The following is a 22,171-nucleotide window of genomic DNA, read 5'->3' as shown; positions in this document are numbered from 1 at the left end:
GTGACTATAGTAATCTACTATTTGATAAATCCAAAGACCCCAGCTTCTGGGATAAGAATTCATTATCTGACAAAAATTGCTGGGAAAACTGGAAAAGAACATGGCAGAAACTAGGCACAGACCAAAATCTTACACCATATACCAAAATAAAGTCAAAGTAGGGTTATGATTTAGATATAAAAGCTGATGTTATAAGCAAACTGGGAAAGCAAGGAATAGTTTACCTGTCAGATTTATGGAGAACAGAAGAATTTATGACCAAACAGGAGATAGAGAACATTATGAAATGCAAAATGGATAGTTTTGATTATATTAAAAAAATTTTGCACAAAGCCAATACAACCAAGATTAGGAGGAAAGCAGAAAACTGGGAAAGAATTTTTACAACCAGTCTCTCTGATAAGGGCCTCATTTCTAAAATATGTAGAGAATTAAGTCAAATTTATAAGACTCCAAGTCATTCCCTAATTGATAAATGGTCAAGGGATATGAGCAAGCAATTTTCAGATGAAGAAATTAAAACCATCTATAGTTATATGAAAAAATGCTCTAAATCACTATAGATTAGAGAAATGCAAATCAAAACAACTCTGAGGTACCACATCACACCTATCAGATTGGCCAACATGACAAAACAGGAAAATGATAAATGTTGGAGAAGATGTGGGAAAATTGGAACACTAATGAATTGTTAGTGGAGTTGTGAATTGATCCAACCATTTTGGAGAGCAATTTGGAACTATGTCCAAAGGACTATAAAAATGTGCATACCCTTTGACCCAGCAATAGCACTTCTAGGGCTGTATCCCAAAGAGATCATACAAATGGTAAAAGGACCCATGTACAAAAATATTTATAGCAGCTCTTTTTGTGGTGGCAAAGAATTGGAAATTGAAGGGATGGGGGAATGACTGAACAAGTCGTGGTATATGAATGTAATGGAATACTATTGTGCTATAAGAAATGATGAGCAGGCAGACTTTAGAAAAACCTGGAAAGACTTGTATGGACTGATGCTGAGTGAAGTGAGCAGAACTAGGAGAACATTATAACAGCCACGTTGTACAGTGACTAACTTGGATAGACTTAGTCCTTCTCAGCAATGCAAGGATCTAAAAGTCTCATGATGGAAAATGCTATCCATATCCAGAGAAAGAACTATGGAGTTGGAATGCAGACCAAAGCATGCTATTTGCTCTTTTTTTCCTTCTGTTGTGTTTTGTTTCCTTTTTTTTGTGGTTCCTCCTATTGGTTCTAATTCTTCCTTACAACATGACTAATATGAAAATATGTTTAATAGGAATGTATATGTAGACAAGCCTATATCAGGTTTCACACTGTCTTGGGGAGAGAGGGGGAGAAAAATTTAAAACTCAAAAGCTTATGGAAGTGATTTTTGAAAACTAAAAATGAAAAAATAAATTAATAAAGAAAAGAATGAAATTTTAAAAAAAAATTTTTTTTTCTTTACTGCAGAGGTAAACCATTTCCTTATGCAGTACTTTTTGCACTCTTTGTTTGTTTAACATGTCTTTTTTTTTTTAAGTGAAAAAAAACACCAGAACAGAAGGGCCCACCTTTTGGAATTGATATGTATTTCAAATTAGGGGGGTTTAAGTTATAATATGTTTCTGTTCTTAGAATTTTCAGGTAGCATTTTATCATTATGATTTCAGCAAGAGGAAAAAACCAATAATTTAATTTCAAAATTAAATTCACAATTTTAAAATGTTTTTACAGCTGTTAAAACTATAAACACATCAAATACACATATAAATTCCTACAAATCTGAATCCTACACATAGAATTATATAGATATTATACCTAGTAATATAGCCAAAATGTTTTTTTCTATTTATTCCTTAATAAAGGGCAGTTTCTCAGTCCCTTTGCAGTAAAAACCTTAGTTTATCAATTGTTTATTCATTCTACAGTTAGAAAGGGCAACCAGTAGCTATGTTACAAGAATCTCTATTTAGCCCATAGATCAATCTTGGGTAGTTGATGTAAGTATTCTGTCTTTTTTCATTTATATTCATCTGAATGCCACCAAATGTAGTTTCTGTGGAAGATATTTAGCTACAAACCACTGCTGTTTTATTTTAAATTATTAGGATTAAGTTTACAATGTGATAGAATGGAAACATTTTAGAAGACCAGAGGCCCTGGGTTCAAATCCTAGCCCAGGCATATACTACCTTTGTGACTGGCCAGGTCTCTTAATCTTTCTAGTTAAGAGAAAATCTCAGTTTCTTCATCTGTAAAATAAGGGTTTTTTTGGAGTCATTGACCTCTAAGATCTCTTCTAGCTCTAAATCTATAATCCCATGACTTTCTATCATATTGTTATAGGGAAAAAAACTGTTAATGGATGGAAACTTAGTTATTTCTGAATTATTCATAATTATGTATAGTAGAGTAGATGAAAGGCAAAATTAATTTCGTTATAGACATCCCAACCTATACTCAATCAGGACAGTAGCCCCATAAAATGGCTTTCTTAGTTTCCTTTTAGATTAATGTACCCTAAGACAAGTTCAAAAGGCAATAAACAAAAATTACAGGTATGCCTTGTTATAAAGAAATAATATGCCAAGACTTTCCACAATAGTTTATAAAAATGAGATTAGTTCAAAATGCATTATTTGAATATTAACAGCTAATGAAATGGCATTTCCCAATTGTTTTGTTTCCTACTCCATGTTTAATGTTGCTTCAGCACTTCCTTCCACAATTGACTGAAACGGAACCATTGTGCTATAACATAAAGTGAACTGGCTTTGTAGTCAGAGGATCTTGGGAAAGAGTTGTCTATTAGCCATTAAGTACTAGTGGGGCCCACCAGTTCCAAATTACAGTAAGTAAAAAGATATGCTGGGCCTGGTGTATATCACCCTGTGTGACATTGTCTTAACTTTTTTATTACCTATCCACCTTTCTCACCATATGACAATGATTTGATCAGGTTGTTGTTTATGTTTTTTGGTATTATCTGAAAGAAACCTAAGAGGTCATCTCTTCCAAATCCTGTTTTGCTACTTAAACCATTTTCTACAGTTAGCTGTCTTTCCTTTTTTAGGCAGTTTTTAGAAAAAAGTAACTACTTCACAACCCTCCTCAGTAGTTTGCTTGTAATATACACACATAAATATTTAAGATATTTTCACATGTGTGTATGTACTTTTGTCTGGATTGTAATTCATTGGGATGAGATGTGAGACAACTAAATGATGTCATGAAAAGAATGCTGTACTTGGAGTCAGGAAGACCTAAGTTCGAATATTATCTCAGATACTTACTAGCTAATTTATCTAGGTCAAGTCATTTAACCTTTGTCAGTTTCCTTGTCTGTAAAATAAGGGGATTGGATCTGATAGCCGCCAGAGTCTTGTCGAGCTCTAAATCTGTGATTCTGTGAAACTGCTTCCATCCATACAGATCAGTGCTCATCTTTAATTTACAATCTTAGAAAATTATCTGGGGCACATAGCTAGTATATATCAGAGGCAGGACTAAAGCCCAGGTCTTCCTGACTCCAAGGCCAGCCATGTATCCATTCTGCCTCCTTGTCTTTTCATGCAACATAAACTTCATTGTAAAGAAACAAATGGTGATTATGATGATACCTTGCATATTAGAATATCAGAAACCTGTAAAACATCTATCATTTTCTCCATTTTACAGAAGGCAAAACTGAGGTACAGTGAAATTTATATGTTAATCAGTCAAATCGTAAGTTAATCTATAATGTGGGTCTACACTGCCTAATAAGAAAATTGGCTTTGCTTTTCTTTTTCTCTAAAGTATTCAATAGTAAAATATAGTGTCAAACGCTAATAAAAATAACTTCTTTTGACTTTCTCCTCTGTTATTCTCTTTGCACAGTACATAAACCAGAAAAAGTCACATGGACTGAAGCGGCAGGAGTAATCCATGATGGGATACGTTCCTACACAGCTCTGCATTCTCTTTCTCATCTTTCTCCTGGAAAATCAGTGCTCATAATGGATGGAGCAAGTGTGGGTACAATAATTCTGTTTTAGAATCAAAGTATGATAAAAACAAAGTAAACCAGGGAATCAAAAAACAAACTACCCATTCTACTATCCTAGTTCTTATGCTAATAATGCTTTATATCTTTCATTGATACATTTTGTGTTGGCATTGAGTGTCTTTCATCAGTCTATCAGATGTGACCAGAAGCATGCGCTAGATGTAGCCTTTACCTTTACTCTGAACCTCCTAAAGAAGTTCAAAAGAAAACAACCTAAATTAATGTGTTATAACTTTGATACATATCTGTAGGCATAGCCCATGAGTACTTGAGGCTTTCACTTGAGGGATTTTAACCTGCTTTCAAAGAAAGGCCAGGAAAAAGGCATCCTCTCCCTCTGCAGCTAAATGAAAAACATAAATTTTCCGTGAGTTTCACAACAGTTTTTCTCAGTTATGAATTTGTGAACTAAACTTCTAACTTTAGTATTCTTATCTTGTGAGCAACACATCTGAAATATTATACCATTTACATTATTTTTTCTGCAATGTCTATAAACTTAAGAGGTTATTAAAGGCACTTTGGTCTTATGGCTAAACACTGGTCTGGTAGGAATCCTTCATCACTGACTCACTGTTCTTTAAAACTGAAATAATAAAAGTTTGCACTTTGTTTATGTCAAGTGTTACTGAAAGGATATTGGGTTTTAAAATGCTTTGATCTTCAAAGAGAAGGGAATCTCATAGCTACATATGTGTATATTTACATATATATAAAATAGAATTAGTTCAGAGTATGTTGCTAGTGAGGCCAAAGGTCATAGGTTTATTCCTCTGAAAAGGTCATCTAGCTTTTCTCATTGCCATGGCCATAGATTTTATCCCGATGTTTTGCCAGTTGTCTACAAAATATGTCTACTATTTCATTCAATGTCTAGCACAGGGCCTGGAACATAAATGCTTATTATGTTGAGTTGAACTGTTACAAGCAAGTGAGAGTGAAAGAGCTTAGGTTTAGCCACTCTTGAAAAACAACTAAAATATTTGCCATCTTGGCCAGGAGTAAGTAAGTAAGAACATCTTGAATATAGGATATTAAATAATATGTATCAGAAATTTACATTCTTTTATTATCACCATCTTGAAAGAATAATAACTCCTTTCTGTCACAAACTTTAGGAACTCCACAAATCAAATTAGATGTGCTCTCAGGCTCATTCATCATGGTCTTGAATTCATATGTGTATATAAATTAATATAAAAAAGAATATATATATGTGTGTGTATGTATATCTATTTCCTTTGTACACAGGCATTTGGTACAATAGCTATTCAGTTAGCACACCACAGAGGGGCCAAAGTTATTTCAACAGCATACAGTCTTGAAGATAAACAGTACCTTGAAAGACTGAGGCCTGCAATAGGTAAGTTATATTTCTTAATATATTCCTAATGCAAAATTTTGAAGATAAAGTATATTGTACAATTTTAATTTTTACTATAAATAAAATAAAACACTTCAAAGTAAATATTTTCAAAATAAAAAATTTTCTCTCTGTGCTAAATTAGTTTATTTAAATTAATTTTAAGCTACTTTTTATGTTCCATATCACATTTTTGTCTCTCTATTCAGGCTTTTAAATAAAGCAAACTTTGAAATATTTAGAAAGGCTTTAAGACTTTCTTGCTTCTTCATTCAGCTAGTCTATTTCTACAACACTTGTTTCCTAATTTTTTATTCTCATTTTGTTCTTAAGTTTTATTTAAGAATTTTATTTCTTAAATTCTTTATGTGATTGCCTGAGATAAGTATGTGATCCTCTTGAATTTGGTTTGACAGGAGTTTACTTGTCTGCTGGAAGATTGGGTGGGGGGGGTGGGAGGTTGGGAGCAGATGGTAGAATGGAGATACAGTTTTGAAAAGCCTTAACATGCTTGAACAGTCATGAGGACGGAAAGGAGCATCATAAAGAAAAGGGAGCTGGAAAGGAAATACTAAAAAGAGGAAAAGAAAAGGTAGAAAAGGCATAGAAAAGAGTAATAGGAACCAAAGAGTTAAATTCAAAAAAGGAAAAGAAGGGGGAAAAGAAGATGAAGCTGAGAAAGGAGAAAGCATTAAAAAAGGATAAAAAAGAAGACAACAGTTGCCAAGTAGAGCAGCTTCTTGCTAGTCCATTTACATTCTTGTCAGGCCACTCTGTAAGTTCTGCATCACTGGGGGAATTGCATTCCCTTTGTCCATGTTGACTGTGGTGCTGTGTGTTACTGCCACCACCATCACTGGGCCAGGTTGTTGAGAGGTTACATCATAGTGGTGCAGCTTCTATCTCTGCTACCGCTAAGACAGAATAAATAGAAGCAGCAAGAGAAAAATAAGAACAAAACAATAAGAAACATTTTCCTTGAATTTCTTCCCAGTCCAGTTTTTTTCTCTGGCCAATACATTCTTCCCTGCACTTAAACCTCTACCTCTATCCCTAAATATATTTCAGTTTGAAGATACTACTTAATATACCTGAAGAAGGTTGTTTCATTGTCCCAGCCTTGCAGAAGAGTAACTGTAGGGAAGGACCCTTCCACAATCCTGATAAGTAACCTCTAGGATACAATAGTACTAAAGTGCTTAGCTCCCAGCATTGCTTGATGTTTGGTATGTTCATAGAGTGCAATAGTTGTGATCACTTATCTCTTAAGCTCAATTTGGAAAACATCACAGGCAAGAGTTGGCACAAGTTGGGTTACAAGCCCATCATTGTATTAATATATTTACATTTTTGCTGTAGGAAAGGGAAAAACACGGGACAATTCCAAGTTATCTCAGTAGTATGTACATATAAATGTGTAAAAATTTTCCATCAGTCAGCAAGCATTTGCTAAGACTCATACTATGTATCAACCAGGACTTAAGCACTAAGGATAAAAAGAAAAATATAAATTTATTAAACACCTACTATGTTCCAGGCACTGTGCTAAGCACTGGTACAAAGAAAGGCAAAGGACAGCTTAAGGAGCCCACAGTCTAATGGGAGAAACATCCTGTGAAAAAGCATGAAGCCCACAGATGGAATTTTTTGTGGGGGAAGCAGCAGGAAACAAAAATTGTTTAACTGAAGCGTCCATAAAAAGGAGTCATTTATAAATAGCCTACCTTGGTAGGTTGAAGGCACCTGCTATGTAGCTGGGAAAGGCTTTAAATATCAGAGGAGTTTGTGGTTGATTGTAGCAATGATGGGAAACCGTTGTGATCTATTGAACATGAAAGTAACATGACCAAATCTTTGTTTTAGGAGTCACACTTTGACAGCTTTGTAAGAGAATGGATTGGAGAAGGGAGAGACTTGAGGCAGGAAGAGGAATTAGAAAATCCTAGTTGTACAGATAAAAGATGATGAGGGCCTGAACTAGAGTTGTGGCCATACGAACAGAAAGAAGGGGAAGGATGTAAGAGAGATTTCAGAGGTGGAACTGACAAGACCTGGCAATTGAATGGATATGTGCAGTGGAGGGTAAAAAGTCCAGTATGACTCCAAGGTTGCAAACCTGGGCAACTGGAAAGACAGTCATAACTTTGAAGGAAGTTAAGGAAGTTTTCAAAAGCATTGAATTTTAGGGCAAAGATAATGAGTTCTCTTTTGAATTTGAGATGACTATAACAGCCCAACTCTTTTGAAGTATAGGTAGTTGATAATGTGTGACTGAAGCTTAGACAAGATACGTAGATCTGGAAGTGATAAGAGCTAATGAGGTCACCAGGAAATAGTATATAGAGAAAAAAATAGAAGAGGGTTTAGGATAGAGTCTTGGAATAAACACACAATTAGGGGATGGGATGATGATCAAGTGAAAGGAAAGCTAAGAGAAAGAAGTGTCAAAAAACCCAGAAAAGACAAAATTGCTGGGAGGAAAACAGTGGTCTTCATTGTTAATTCATTCATTGTCCTACGGAAGATATAGAGAGGGATGCTGATTGAAAAAAAGACCGTCACATTTGGCAATTAAGATTGTTGCCAAATGTGATGCATTATTGTACCTCGTTCCTTTCATGGGAGAGGTTCAGAGAAGATGTGAGGAGGCTTTGAGTGGGCAGTGTTGCATATGCTATCAGAGACAGTCAATGTGTTCATTGGTTTTCTGGAATTATGGCTTTTTAGGAAAATAATCTTTGTTACAACCGAAAGATTGATGAGTAGAAGCAAGTATATATTTGAAACTTAATGTGATATAAAAACAAAAAGCATCAATAAAACTTCAAATAAGGAGAATTATAATTTCTTCATGTGTTCAGGCTAATAATTGAAAGGCTTTTGCCATCTTTGGTAAGAGAGAGTATTGATACTCTTTTTTGTGTCCTGTTGTGGGAAATTTTTAAAAAATCTGTAGTTCTGATTAATATAGTACCTAAGAATAATCATTTGTTGGGTTTGATTTGGTTAAGTTTTACTACTCGAGTGCTAAAAATAATCGTGTTCTTTTTCTATATCCTCATTTTGGGGTATGCCTATGTTTGAGAAGGACTAAAACAACCCTTGGTAGGTAAGTACTGTGCTGCCTACATCCGTTTGGTTCTATTAAGGGTAAAAAGTATCCATTATACCTAAACAAATTGTGACCTGAATCCAAAATTGAAATTTCATGGTCGTCTTTCATTTGAATCAAGTGATTCTATTGAATTAAATATTTGTGTGTTTTGGATTTGTATATAGATTATAGATCCATCATTTTGAATAATTCATGTCTAGTATGTACCTAGGAGACCTTGGTCCTTTATGTCTATATTTTCTGAATTAGAACTGTCTAATTTACCATTTCCTTTAAAATTGTATCAGATTAAAATTATAATTTTGGTTTGTATTTTTTTTCTTTTTTAATTTATCAATCACTTAACACATTTTGGAGGACAGAATTTTTATTTGCTTTTTTATAGTCTTCCAACCTCAATCTATGGTGAGTATGTTTTGATTGAGAATATTGTGTAATTGCTTGATTTTCTGTCCTTTATAGTTCGAGTGATAGATGTGTCTAATGGAAAAATTGATGTTGCTGAAAGCTGTTTGGAAGAAACAGGTGGCATAGGAGTAGATATTATCCTAGATGCTGGAGGTTTGTAATCACTAAAGAAGAAATATGCTAAATAAATAGCACTTGTACTTCTTTAGTTGGTTGAATTTCAGAGATACCCTTTTTAAAAATAATGTCTGTGATGATCGAATATGGGCTCTTAGGATAATGTAGAAGAACAAGAAATGATGAATTAAGAAATTCATTAATTGAGGTCATTCCTCATACTTCTTTTGTCAATTCAAAGAACTCATTCATTTAAGCTGAGGTCTCCTTTGTTACCAGTGGGTCTGCTGGTAAATATTTAACAACTGGCTCTCTGGGGAAAAAATTTGTATACATAACACACTTTTTTGATTAATCTGCATTATTAACATTTTCTCTATCACTTTTTTTTTTTTGGTGAGGCGACTGGGGTTAAGTGACTTGCCCAGGGTCACACAGCTAGTAACTGTGACCTGTTTGGTCTGAGGCCAGATTTGAATTCAGGTACTCCTGACTCCAGGGCCGGTGCTCTATCCACTGCGCCACCTAGCTGCCCCATCTCCATCCCTTTTTTTAAGTTTAGACAGTCAACAAAAAAACAGATAAAGCCCTGATGTTTGGCATTTTCTGATTTCCAAGTTATTAATGTTCACACTGAAAACTGAACAGTTGGCTCTTGTGAGCCAGTTCAAGATCGCTCCAGCACATACTTCTGTTATTAAATTTCATTTGCAAATCTTAGATAAACTTGAATCTCACAAATAATTATGAATTACATGTTCTTTTTTTTATTTCAGAGTATGGCTACTCTGGTATTTGCATTTAAATACACTAATATTTCTCAGGAAGCTAATAAAAGATTACTCTCCACAAGAAGACTGTAAACAGGACCATAATTAATAAACTTTTGTCCCAGGTTTATGGACATTAACCCAAGTTATCAGTTAAACTATATCACTGTGGAGTCAGACACTTGATAATTCCAAGAAAGAACTAGCTAAGAGCTTTTACTCTTACCCTGTACATACCAGACTGTAGGGGAATACAGCTGTCCCCATTTCTTGGGCATTTTTATTAGCATCAAGGAATACTGTCAGGTCTGGTGTTGGTCATTAGAAATTGATCAGAGGATTACAAAGGAAGGAGCATGAACTTGAGTAGGTTCAGTATGACAGGGATTCAGCAAACATGTATTAAGCACGTTACCAGGCTAAGCACAAAAACAAAACTGAAGCAATCCCTGTAGTAATGTAACTCACATTCTACAAATTTTCTACAAAGAGAATATGTGCTTGACTCAAGGATTATGTTTGTTCCTTTTTCACTTATTTGGCTTTAACAAGCAGTCATTTATTCAGAAAAATATTTACTGGGCAACCACTTTCAGGTAGGTACTTAAGTTAGTTGCTGTTACACAAAGAATAACCTTAACTACTATACTCTGTCTAAAGAACAGCCGGTTGGGCACTTTTTAGTTTTACCCCTAGCTTAAAAAGTTACTATTGGTATCATTGAATGAGGAAGACAGTGATTTTAAAACTTAGGAAAATGACTTCACTTTTGTTAATATGTACCACCTTTTACAGAAACTGTAACTCAAAACATTTTTAAAAGTAGAGGTATATGTATGTATTTTTCCCTCTGATCAAGTTAATGAAAAAGAATTCATTCATTTGGAAACTTAAATGACTGTTTTAGAAAAGGAAACCGAATCAGAAGTTTTGAGTTCTTTTTAAAGTCTAAGATTCTATGAAGTATGATTGCTGTGAATATCTGTAATTTCAAATGTGCAGACTGCACCAAACCAGATTAAATATAATTGGGAAATATTTAACAAAATGAATAGAAATACAATTAAATATAGGTAACATTACATTTTAAAACTAAGTCCATACATGGCCCACAAGGATCTTTATGTACAACCTAGTGGCCCCATTTCTATTTGAGTTTGACACCACTGCCGTAATAAAATATGGGTACTAGGGGCGGTTAGGTGGAGCAGTGGATAGAGCACCAGCCCTGAAGTCAGGAGGACCTGAGTTCAAATGTGACCTCAAACCAAACAGTTGACACTTACTAGCTGTGTGAACCTGGGCAAGTCACTTAACCCCAATTGCCTAAAAACAAAAAACAAAAACAACACCAAAAAAAAATACGGGTACGGTGTTTTAAAAATGCAACTTTTTTTTAATCTGATTTTTTAAAGTCATCTGTCATGTTAGCTTTATGGTTAAATTACCACAGTAAATTATTTATCATTATACCTGACCTACTTTTCAAATGTATGTAGATTTTCACATTTGAATTCATTTATGTTTAGAATTAGTTATTCTGTTTACAATTTTAATGTCCAGTTTTTATACAGAAAATTTAATTTTAAAGTTTCAGAACAAAAAATGTATTATGTCTTTTTTTCTGAATTGAAAAATCTTTGTTATTGCTGTGTTTTTAAAACATAGGTGAGTGATAAGGAATAAAGCAGTTTTTTGAGAAATAAATGATTATGTGCAAATAAATATTAAATGTTTTTTCTTTCCTATTCCCTTGTAAGTGAGGTTGTATAGTAAAGATGATGAGCCTGCTTTAAAATTACATCTACTACCACACAAGCATGATATCATCACACTTCTTGGTGTTGGAGGCCACTGGATAACCACAGAAGAAAATCTTCAGGTAATAAATACCTTTTATTAATAAGTAAATAAAAAGCAATACCTTTATCAGGGGGATTTAATTAATGTATAACCATATCCTGAGAAGTTCAGACTAATTGAGAGGTCTTAGTAAATATGTTTTGTTTTCTTAAAAAGTCTTAAATTCTAGAATATTTTTAAAGAAAGTTAGTTTTATCACCTTCAACTACATTTAGTACCCAGGACTAAATGAAATGTTACAGTGTTACGTAGTAGAATTTTCTTGGATAAGAATTTAAAATTAGCATATCAGTGGTTTGGAAATATTGACTTCTGAAGGAATTGAAGTTTCTTAAAAATAGTTTTTTCTCCTAAGTAATTTAGACATTTTCTCCAAGAAACCTTATTTATACTGTCAGTTTATTTAACTTAATGTTTATACAGTAGAAAGGTAAACTTTATCTTTACTTCATTCAATTATCACCAATCCCTAATGCAAATAAAATTAATGAGACTGTGTGTGTGTGTACATATTTATGTATATGTACTAACAAATCTTACTTTAAAGTAATATAATTGAAATAAAACATTTATTATAGGACTGATACAATTAACATAAGTATTTTATACATGTCTATACCAGTCTTTCACACTGAGCAGGTTGATCTTTGAAACCACTCCTATAAGCTAATAAAATTTTGTCAGTGGAGAGCTGGAAGCCTTTTTGTAACATTATGCCATTCTAATGTTGTTCAGTAATGCCTGATTCTTTGTGACCCGTATGGCATTTTCTTGGCAAAGATAATTGGAGTGGTTTGCCATTTCCTTCTCCAGTGGATTAAGGCAGACAGAAGTTAAGTGACTTGCCCAGGGTCATACAGCTAGTGAGTGTCTGAGGCTGGATTTGAACTCAGGTGTTCTTGACTCCAGGCCCAGTGCTCTACACAAAGCCACCTAGCTGCCTCTTAATGTAGGAAATGGCAAATTGTTTTATATTCTTGGATTTAATGGTATGGGGGGAGTGGAGAACACACCCATACATGTTTTTTTCCTCTTGTATCTATTATCAAAAGATACATGCCAATTGCTTTTGATTGGGACATCTTTTTGTAACTGTCACAAATACAAAAACATGCAAATTTTAACTTTTTAAAGACACTTGGATCAAGAAATTAATCAATTCTCTATTGATCAACTCAGAACAATTTAATTAATATTTCTACATTTTATTAAAGTTGGATCCTCCAGACAGCCACTGCCTTTTCCTTAAGGGAGCCACAGTTTCTTTCCTCAATGATGAAGTTTGGAATTTGTCAAATGTACAACAAGGAAAGTATCTTTATATCCTTTTTTAGTGAATTGAGACTCCAACTTGAAATGTTTTGAAAAAGCTGCATTGTAAGAGGAAGACTGATATTCTTAACAGTACAAGCATATCACATGTAATTTTGCCTCAACCTAGGCTGTCATTCATACATTATAACCAGATTAAGCTGTAATCTCATTTGCCCTGTTGCCCATTCACAGCATTGTTTCTGTGGACCAAATTCATTTCCATTTAACATTTACAAATATATCAAAGGCACTGGGACCATAGCCTATTATAATGTTGTTCTACCCTCAGGGACCTTAGTTTCTATAGTTGGACACAACGTGTATACATGTAAGTATATACAAAATTAGAGAATGGGGTACATCATAAGCAGAGGGGAGAGGTATCAAGAAAGGTATAGAGGTATCATTTGAACTGAATTTTGAAGGAAACTAGGGACTGTTAAGAAGCAGAGGGGAGGAAGGTTTGCATTCCAGACCTGAGGGACAGCCTGTGTGCAAGCAAGGAGAGGGGAAATAAAATGTCTTGTAGGATGAACGACAAGAAGGACAGTTTGGGTTGAGAAAAGGGATGAAGTATAGTAAGCCTACAGAGGTAACTTAGATGGGCCGTGAAGGCCTTTGAATGCTGTCCAAAGGAGTTTGGATTAGAATATAAAGGAAATAAGGGAGCACTAGAGTTCATTGAGCAGGAAAATGACTTGGTCATACCTTTGCTTTTAAAAATTTTACTTTGAGCAGTGTGACCCTGGGCAAGTCATTTAACCCCAATTGCCTTTAAAAATGAATAAATAAATAAATGAATGAATGAATGAAAACCCCCCAAAAAAATTTTTACTTTGGCAGTTGGGTGGAGAATGGACTAGAGAAGGGAAAACCTTGTGACAAGAAAACCAATTAGGAAACTGTTGCAATATTCTAGGTGGGAACTGAAGAAGGCCAGAACTAGAATGATTGCCCTTTGAGTGAAGGGAAGGGGGATAGATCTGAGAGATGTTGTGAAGAATTAATTGACTAGACTTGGCAACTTATTGGTTATGTAGGGTGAAGGAGAGTGGAGTGTGAACGACCCTGGGTAACTGGAAGAACAATGGTTCCCTTGATACAGATAGGGAAGTTTGGAACAGGGTTTGTGGAAAAGAATGAAACCAGTGAAACCAATGAAATTATATATCCTTGAAATATGAAAAAAGGCTATATATATTCATTTATAACCCAGCCTAACTACCTAAGTACAGTGAAAAGCTGATTTCACAACTTAAAAACATCGAAGTTCATTTTAAAATATTTATGTAGAATCTTAGAACAATTAACTAAAGAAAATCTACCTTTGTTATAACAGACTCTGTTTTTGTACAATGAAATTAATTTTAAAATATCACTGAGTTCAGAAGATAAACTTTTATTGATTTAACTGTTTTTGAGCTCACCTTTTCAACTCTTCAAAACTTTTATTTTCAGCAACACAAATGATGAACAATAGAAGAATGGCTAAGTAATAGTATAATTATCAAATGAAATATTGCTATTAAAATGACAATTACATAGCCTATGTTAACACATGAAAACTTAAAAATTATATAATATCAAGAGAAAAAAAGCAGAAAATGAAAATCTATACAAACTGATTCAGCTTTGTAAAAATATATACACTATTTGTACATTAGGGATTAAAAGAAAAAATAAAGCAATAAAAACCGATTTAACGTTCACTAGAATCAGGTTGTTGGGCTTTTTCTCATAAAGTTGCTCAAGTTCCTAATCTTTTTTTAAAGTGCTTTTTTCTTTTTAAACCATGATTCAAGCTTTTGTTTTTTCATAAGCTGGGTCCCGTGCCAATTAACAAATGGATTATTTTCCTCATATAAGCCTTAATATACATTTTCCCATTATTTTAGCATTTTACAGTTTACAAAGCACTTTTCTCATAATAATTCTTATAGGTAGATAGTAAAAGTATTATTACTATTACAAATAAAGGACCTATTGTTCAGAAAGGTTGTGACTTGCCCAAAGTGATACAAAATTACTGAATATCAGTACCAGTGATTCAAAGTCAGATCTGTTGATTCCAAGTTCACTATGTCACGATGCTTTTCCTATCAATAGATTTTTCATTCCTCTATTAATACCTGAAAGTTAGTGGTGAGTTGTTGATTTTTTTTTTCTCTAAATACAGGCTATTAAAGCTGAAAACTGGAATGCTCTATGTATCTAATGCCATTTTTTGATCCTCTACAAGTAACAAATTGTGTGAATCTAAATACAACCCAGACATTTTCCCCAGCAACTGCTTTGTAAAACACCTCAGTGTAGCTTAACCAATGCAGTTTTTCAATGTGTACCTATATTTTTTTTCTTGCAAAGATAATTTTATTTTATGGATGTAGCCTCTATTTAGGGATTATATAGGTATGGACTGATGCATACTATATTGTATTATCTAACAGAATTGGATTTTTTTTTCTTGTTAACTTATTATAACTATTAAAGGTTATTTTGGAGCATTACTATGTTTGCAGAGGTCTACCTCTTCAGCAGGACAACTCAGCAAACACTTGCTAATCTCCTATGATGAAAACACTGTGTTGGACACTCAAAATAACAAAGACAAAAATTAAAATTCCATTGAGCCCTAGGAGCTTATATTCTGCTGGGTGGATATAGCACTTATACAGATAAGTAAATGTAATGTAAAACCAGGGAGGCAAGAACTGACAAATGATTGGAACCAAAAAGACTTGATCAGTCTGTTGTACTATATCTCTCCCTATAAAAACTTAAAAACTGGAAAACAAAAACGGGCGGGGTGGGGGGGCCGGGGTGAGGCTAGGTCACGGACAGGATCCCTGTCTTGTTGCTTTCACTTCCTCCCAGTCCTCAGCCCTTTACATTCTGTTTCCCACCACATCACTCTCCAAAGTTCCCAATGATCTCTTAGTTGCCAAATCCAGTGGCCTTTTCTCAGTCTTTATCTTTTACAACTCTGCATCATTTGACACTGTTGATCATTATCTCCTCCTGAATACTTTGTCCTTTCTAGGTTTTCATAACTCATGGTTCTCCTGTTTGTCTGACTGCTTATTATCAGTGTCCTTTGCTCAATTGTCCTCCATATCCATCCCAAGTTTCTGTCTTGCACTCTCTTTCTGCACTCTTTCTCTTGATGTTCTCATTAGTGCTCATGTGTTCATCTCTATGCAAATGGCTCCTATCTATGTATCCATCACTAAACTCTTCCAGTCCTGGATTACTCATTACTCCTTCCTTACTGGACATTTTTAACTCGATGTCCTATCTCAAATTCAGCATGTCCAAAACAAAATTAAAATCCTCCAAAACCCAGTTCTCTTCTGAACTTTGTTACTTCTGCCAAAAGTACCACCATCCTTACAATCTCCCAGGTTCCACAACTACAGTCAACCTTCACCTCTCACTCTTCACATTCAGTTGCCAAGGCTTATTGATTTTAATTCCACAGTATCTCATATCCATCTCCTTCTCCCTACTTAATCTTAACCTTTTTTGTGTATCATAGACCCCTTTGGCAGTCTTGTGAAGCCTATGACCTTAATCCAGAGTAATGTTTTAAAATGCATAAAATGAATACTAGGATTACAAAGAAAACCATTTAAATAAAGGTGTCATTTTTTTCCCTTCCAAGTTCATAGAGTCCCTGTAATCTATCTTTAGACTCCAGGTAACAAATCCTTCTTCTATTAATACTAAAAAAACCCTAATTCAGGCTCTCATTTTCTCTTGCCTGAAGGCTCCTAATTGGTTTCACTGCCTCAAGTTTTTCCCCTCTTCCAGTCCATTTTCCATACAGCTGCCAAAGTAATCTTCCTAAAACACACTTCTGACCATGTCACTTCCCTGCTCATTGAACTCTAATGACAGTATATTACATTAAATACAAACTCCTTTCTTTGGCATTCAATGGCCTTCACTGAGTTTCCAGGCCTATAACACATACATACATACATATATATATATGTATGTATGTATGTATGTGTGTGTGTGTGTGTGTGTGTGTGTGTGTGAGTGTGAGAATATGCTCCCTGCTGCCCCTTAGAACTCTTAGCTTCCTCATAGCTCAGCTAAAGTATCACATACCACATGAGAGCTTTCCTGATGTGACTAGCTTATGGTGCTTCTCCAAAAAATTACTTTGTATTTATTTATATGTATACATGTTGTCTCCTCTCACACAATATAAGTTCCTTGAAGGCAAGAACTGTTTAATTTTTGCCTTCGTTTCCTCAGTGCCTAGGGTGCTTATTAAGATGTTTGTTGATTGATTGAAATAAAGGTATACCTTCCTTATTTTTGTAATGCAGTATAGATTGTAAAATGCTAATGAATCTTTTAATTATTAAATTTCTATTTTTTATTTTTATTTTTCTATCTTCTTTATTTTTTACTATATCTTTTCATGGTTCCCTACCATGCAAGCCATCCATCTTGTAAAAAAAAAAGCAGTTCAACAAACCTAACCAATAACTCAGCTGTATATGCTATATATGCAATAGTATATGTAATGTTCCACTCCAATATTTCCCTTTCTCTACAAAGAAGATAAAGAAGTTAATTTTCTCATCTTTTCTCTGGGCTCATCTTGGTCAAGTGTTTGGTTTCATTCTTTTGTTTTTCCATTTATGTTTTTGTAGTAATTATGTATATCATTTTAGTGTTTATGCTTTCTTTACTGCATCAGTTCATATCAGTATTCCCATGCTTCTCTTAATTCTTCATATTTGTCAGTTTTAAAGCACAGTTGAATCATTCAATCAAGCGCCACAGTTTGTTAGTCATTCCTCAGTTGATGGACAACTACTTTGTAGCATTTCTTTGCTACTACAAAAAAATGTTTATAGTACATGGAAGAATATATGATGTGTATGGGGCCTTTTTTGTTTCCTGTCTTTGACTTCCTCGACCTTTATTCTTAGCTTCTGGGTCCAAAGGTTTAAACATTTTAGATACTTAATAAGCAAAATTCTAAATCCCTTTCCAGAATCGTTGGATCACTGCATAGCTCCACTAACAGAGGATTAGTGTGCCTGAACTGCTATGTTATTTTGAAGATAATCGAAACACAAAGATAAGGATTTAAGGCACTAATTTTCTTTGTATGATAGTTATATTAGTAACACTCTTGAGGAAAATAAAGTTTTGTTACATAATTGTTTATATACCATGTAACCCAAGATATGACTCTTGGCATAAGGAAGAAGTACAAAATAAGCATTATATTTGATTATAAGTCTTATTATAGTTCTTTATCATGAGTAACATGTTATCACTAAAATTATTCAATACTAATAAATGACTGAGGAGACTATGGGATGAACCCCCTGCCATATCTCTTTCAGTAGAATGAGGGGAGAAACTAGATTTAATGCCATAGCACACTGGCTCTAAATGGATTAATGTGCCTTGGAAAACTTCTCTGAACTCTGTGTATTCTGCAGGACCACCTAGAGCCTTGTCCCTTAGTAAATTACACACCTGGTGTCATCCATTATACATCTCAAAATAATTCTAGGAAATCCTGTCTATTAGAGGTAACATTCTACATTTGAAGGGTTTGGGATCTTTGATAAAGTAAATATCCTTGTTATCAATGGTTATACCCTTGCGTAAGCACAAATGCCATTCCTAATACTATAGTCCTTGGCCTACTTATGCTAAATAAATGGACTATACTCTGGGATTTAAACACCATGACCAAATATTCAGCAAGCAACCAATAAGCATTTATCAGGTGCATAGTATGTGCCAGGCACTGTGCTCTCTATTTGGGCTTCAGAAACAAAAATTAAATAGTCCCTGCCCTTGGGGAGCTTACATTCAATTTAGGGAAGACAACTTATATATAAATAAATAAATGTAAGTAATACTAGAAAAATGGGGGAGAGGGAACTAGCAACTGATCCTAAAGGATCAAGAAAGTCATCATATGGAAGGTGACACTTGAACAGAATTTTAAACAGGGTTTTTTTAGAGGTGGAGATAAGGAAAAAGAATATTCCAAGCAGAGAAATAGATGTAGTGTCATCTTAAATAAATTCAACTCAATAAACATTTATTAAGTGCCTACTATGTGCCAAGCACTGAGCTAAGTGCTGGAGATAGAAAAAGAAGCAAAAGACAGTCCCTGCCCTCATGGAGTTTACAATCTAATGAGGGAGACAACATGCAAACAAAATATATATGAAGGAAGCTATATACAGGATAAATGGGAAATAATTTATGGAGGGAAGGCACTGGAATTAAGAAGGGTTAGGAAGTAAGGAACAGCAAGAAGGCCAAGTTTGACTAGAGTCTTGGAGTTTAAAGGGGAGGGGAATAATTTATAAGGTTGCTAATGTGGGTTTAGGGTAGGATGTAGGTTGTGAAGGGTTTTAAATGTCAAGCAGGAGCTTATATTTGATTTTAGGGTCAATAGAGAGCCACTGGAGTTAATATTCAGTCAGGGAGTAACATGGTCAGACATACACTTTAGGAAAATGACTATGGTAATTGTGTGAAGGATGGGTTGAAGAGGGAAGAAACTTGAAACTGCAAGACCAGTTAGTCTATTATATTAGTCCAGAGGAAAGGTGTTGAAGACCCATGACATCCATAGAGTAACAGAAGGGGACAGATCTGAGAGATATTGTAGAAGTAGCAACTACGAGTTTTGGCAACTGATTTGACATTTGTAAGAGTGAGGGAAGGATAATTTCAAGGTTTCAAACCTGAATGACCAGGAGGATGGAAGTACCCTCAACAACAAATCAACACATTGACTATGTATGTCTCATTCATCAACCTCTCTGTTAAAGTCATCAGTTTTCTGAATATAAGGATTCATCACTGTTTTGATCAGAGTTCTAAAGTCTTTAAAAATTGCTTTATTTGACATCATTGTAATCATAATGTAAATTATTTTCCTGGTTCTGCTCATTTCCCTCTACATCAGTTCACACAAATCTTCCAAAGTTTTTCCAGACCCATTTTGCTTCTCATTTCTTAATATTCCGTTGTTATTACATCATAATTTACTTACCTATATCCCACTGATGAGCATACATTGTTTCCATCCTTTGCCAAAACAAAAAGTACTTCTGTAAATATGAATCGTTTCCCTTTGTCCTTGACTTTTTTGTGTATACCTAATAGTGGTATCACCAAGTCAAAGGATATGCAACCAAGTAGTTAACAAATTGCTTTCCAGAATGGCTGGACCAATTCACAGCTCTGCCAGCTATTCATCAATGTGCTTTTTCTCTCACAGACCTTCCAATAATTGCCATTTTACTGTTTTGCTATCTTTGCTAATATGGTGGTTATAAGGTGGAACCTTAGAGCTGTTTTAATTAGACTTCTTATTAGTGAACAAGAGCATTTTTACATGGTTATTGATAGCTAGGCATTCTTCTTTTGAAAACTGCCTTTCTTTAACCCTTCCTCTTTGAGAAACATGTCTTGACTTTTTTTTTATTAATCAGTTTACTGTGTTAGATATATTGGATCAGACCTTTGTCAGATAAATTTGCTGCAAATATTTTTCTCCCAGTTAGCTGTTTTGCATTGAATTCTGAACCTGAAATAGTGTGTTCCAGCCTGTTTCAGATTTTCTAAATATCCATCACTGCTACTTCATAATTCTCTCTCAACACTTTGCCATTGAAATTTTTCCTTCAGGGATTTCATTATTTCAGTGTGACTTAATATGTATTTAGAACTTCTGAGAGTAGTTCAAATCATTACACCAGTTGATAAACAGTAAAAGTATTTGAACAGACTTTTGAGAGGAATCCAAACTATGGATAGCCATATAAAAAAAAAATACTCCCACTCATAAATATTTAGAGAAATGCAAATTAAAGCAACTGTGAGGTTCCACGGCTTACCCATCAGATTGACAATGTTGACAAAAAGGGAAAATGACAAGTGCTGGAAGGCCTATGTTCAAAAGGCACATTAATTCACTCTTGGTGTAGGTATGAATTGGTCTAGCCATTCTGGAAAGCAATTTGGAACTATGCCCAAAAAGTTAATCCAACAAGGTCCATAGAACTGAGTGGTTACTCATCAGTTGGGAAGTCACTAAACAGATTATAGCAATCAGACAAGATTATATAAAATTACTAAAAGAAGATTTCAGAAAAACCTGATTTGTATGAACTAATGCAAGGTCAACAGAACAAGAACAGTTTTTACAGTAATAATAATGTAAAAATAAACAGGTTTGGAAAAATTTTAAAACTCTGGTCACCATAATGACCAACCATGATTCCAAAGGATAGATGATAATTAAAAGCTAAATATGCAAAGAGACACATTTTTTAGCTTGGCCAACCTGGGAATTTGTTTTGCTTGATTATGCATATTTGGTACAATAGTTTTGTTTTTCTTTCTTTTTTTCCCAATTAGGGGTAAAGGGTGGAAGTTTTAAGAAAGTAAATGCTTATTAATTATAATATATATTTTAAAAGTTGCTCCAAGCTTAAGAAAAAGATTGAGAACAAAGCTAAAAAGACAAATCAGACATCCGTTACCTTTTAATTATTGAATGGTTTCCTCTAATATCCTGCCCATCATTTGCTTATTGCTAACTTAACAGACCTTTCAGGTACGCATCTTAAAAGATGTAATGGAGAAGCTGTCATCTGGTGTTTTCAGGTAAGATGTGTAAATATAACATTTGAATACTTCCATTCTTCAGATGATTGCCTTTTTAATAATAATCTTAAATTTTCATGAAATATTTTGGGGCTTAATGCTGAAATTATTGCTACTTAAGCTAAACAGTTCATTCAGTAAATATTGTTTTTTGTTCTTTAAAGCAATGACTTGGTAGTAGTCTATATACCAGAGTCTTTCTCCATCTTGCTCTCTCAGCAAGAAGAGACACAAGGGCTGGGTGAGGCAAAGTGGAGTGGGAATATCACCCACTTTGAAGAATTTCTTTTTTTAACATTGGCAAAAGACTGAGCAGATGCAATAGAGGGCTTTTGCCCTTTCAAGATTTGAACCTTGTCACTCTTAACAAAATCTAGAGGTAAAATTTTTGCCCTCATGAAACTTAGGTACGGCCAAGCTTGGCTGTATTTCTAAAAATCATGGGTTAAATTAATATCAGTATTAGACTATCACCGTATTAATATTATTTTCTTTAT

The 22,171-nt window shown here is 34.3% G+C and overlaps 1 protein-coding gene across 5 annotated transcripts in view; it reads left to right on the top strand.

Moving 5' to 3' along the window:
* The window catches only part of CRYZL1 (crystallin zeta like 1), a 68,102-nt gene that overhangs the window by 42,701 nt on the left and 3,230 nt on the right, over window positions 1-22,171 (top strand). For 3 of the 5 annotated variants that reach the window (XM_027875515.1, XM_027875512.1, XM_027875516.1), the window contains 7 exons: window positions 3,886-4,019; window positions 5,306-5,417; window positions 8,506-8,526; window positions 8,995-9,093; window positions 11,588-11,709; window positions 12,905-13,010; window positions 21,629-21,674. In XM_027875515.1, the coding sequence (XP_027731316.1) occupies window positions 3,886-4,019; window positions 5,306-5,417; window positions 8,506-8,526; window positions 8,995-9,093; window positions 11,588-11,709; window positions 12,905-13,010; window positions 21,629-21,674 (640 nt within the window). Of the gene's footprint in view, window positions 1-3,885; window positions 4,020-5,305; window positions 5,418-8,505; window positions 8,527-8,994; window positions 9,094-11,587; window positions 11,710-12,904; window positions 13,011-21,624; window positions 21,675-22,171 lie in introns of all 5 variants that reach the window. The other 2 variants (XM_027875514.1, XM_027875513.1) reach the window with 2 other exon arrangements.

The sequence above is a fragment of the Vombatus ursinus genome, unplaced genomic scaffold (assembly GCF_900497805.2).
Source record: "Vombatus ursinus unplaced genomic scaffold, bare-nosed wombat genome assembly UNPS02014809.1, whole genome shotgun sequence".
In the NCBI taxonomy this organism is placed as follows: Eukaryota; Metazoa; Chordata; class Mammalia; order Diprotodontia; family Vombatidae; genus Vombatus; species Vombatus ursinus.
This window is presented reverse-complemented; position numbering and strand designations above follow the sequence as displayed.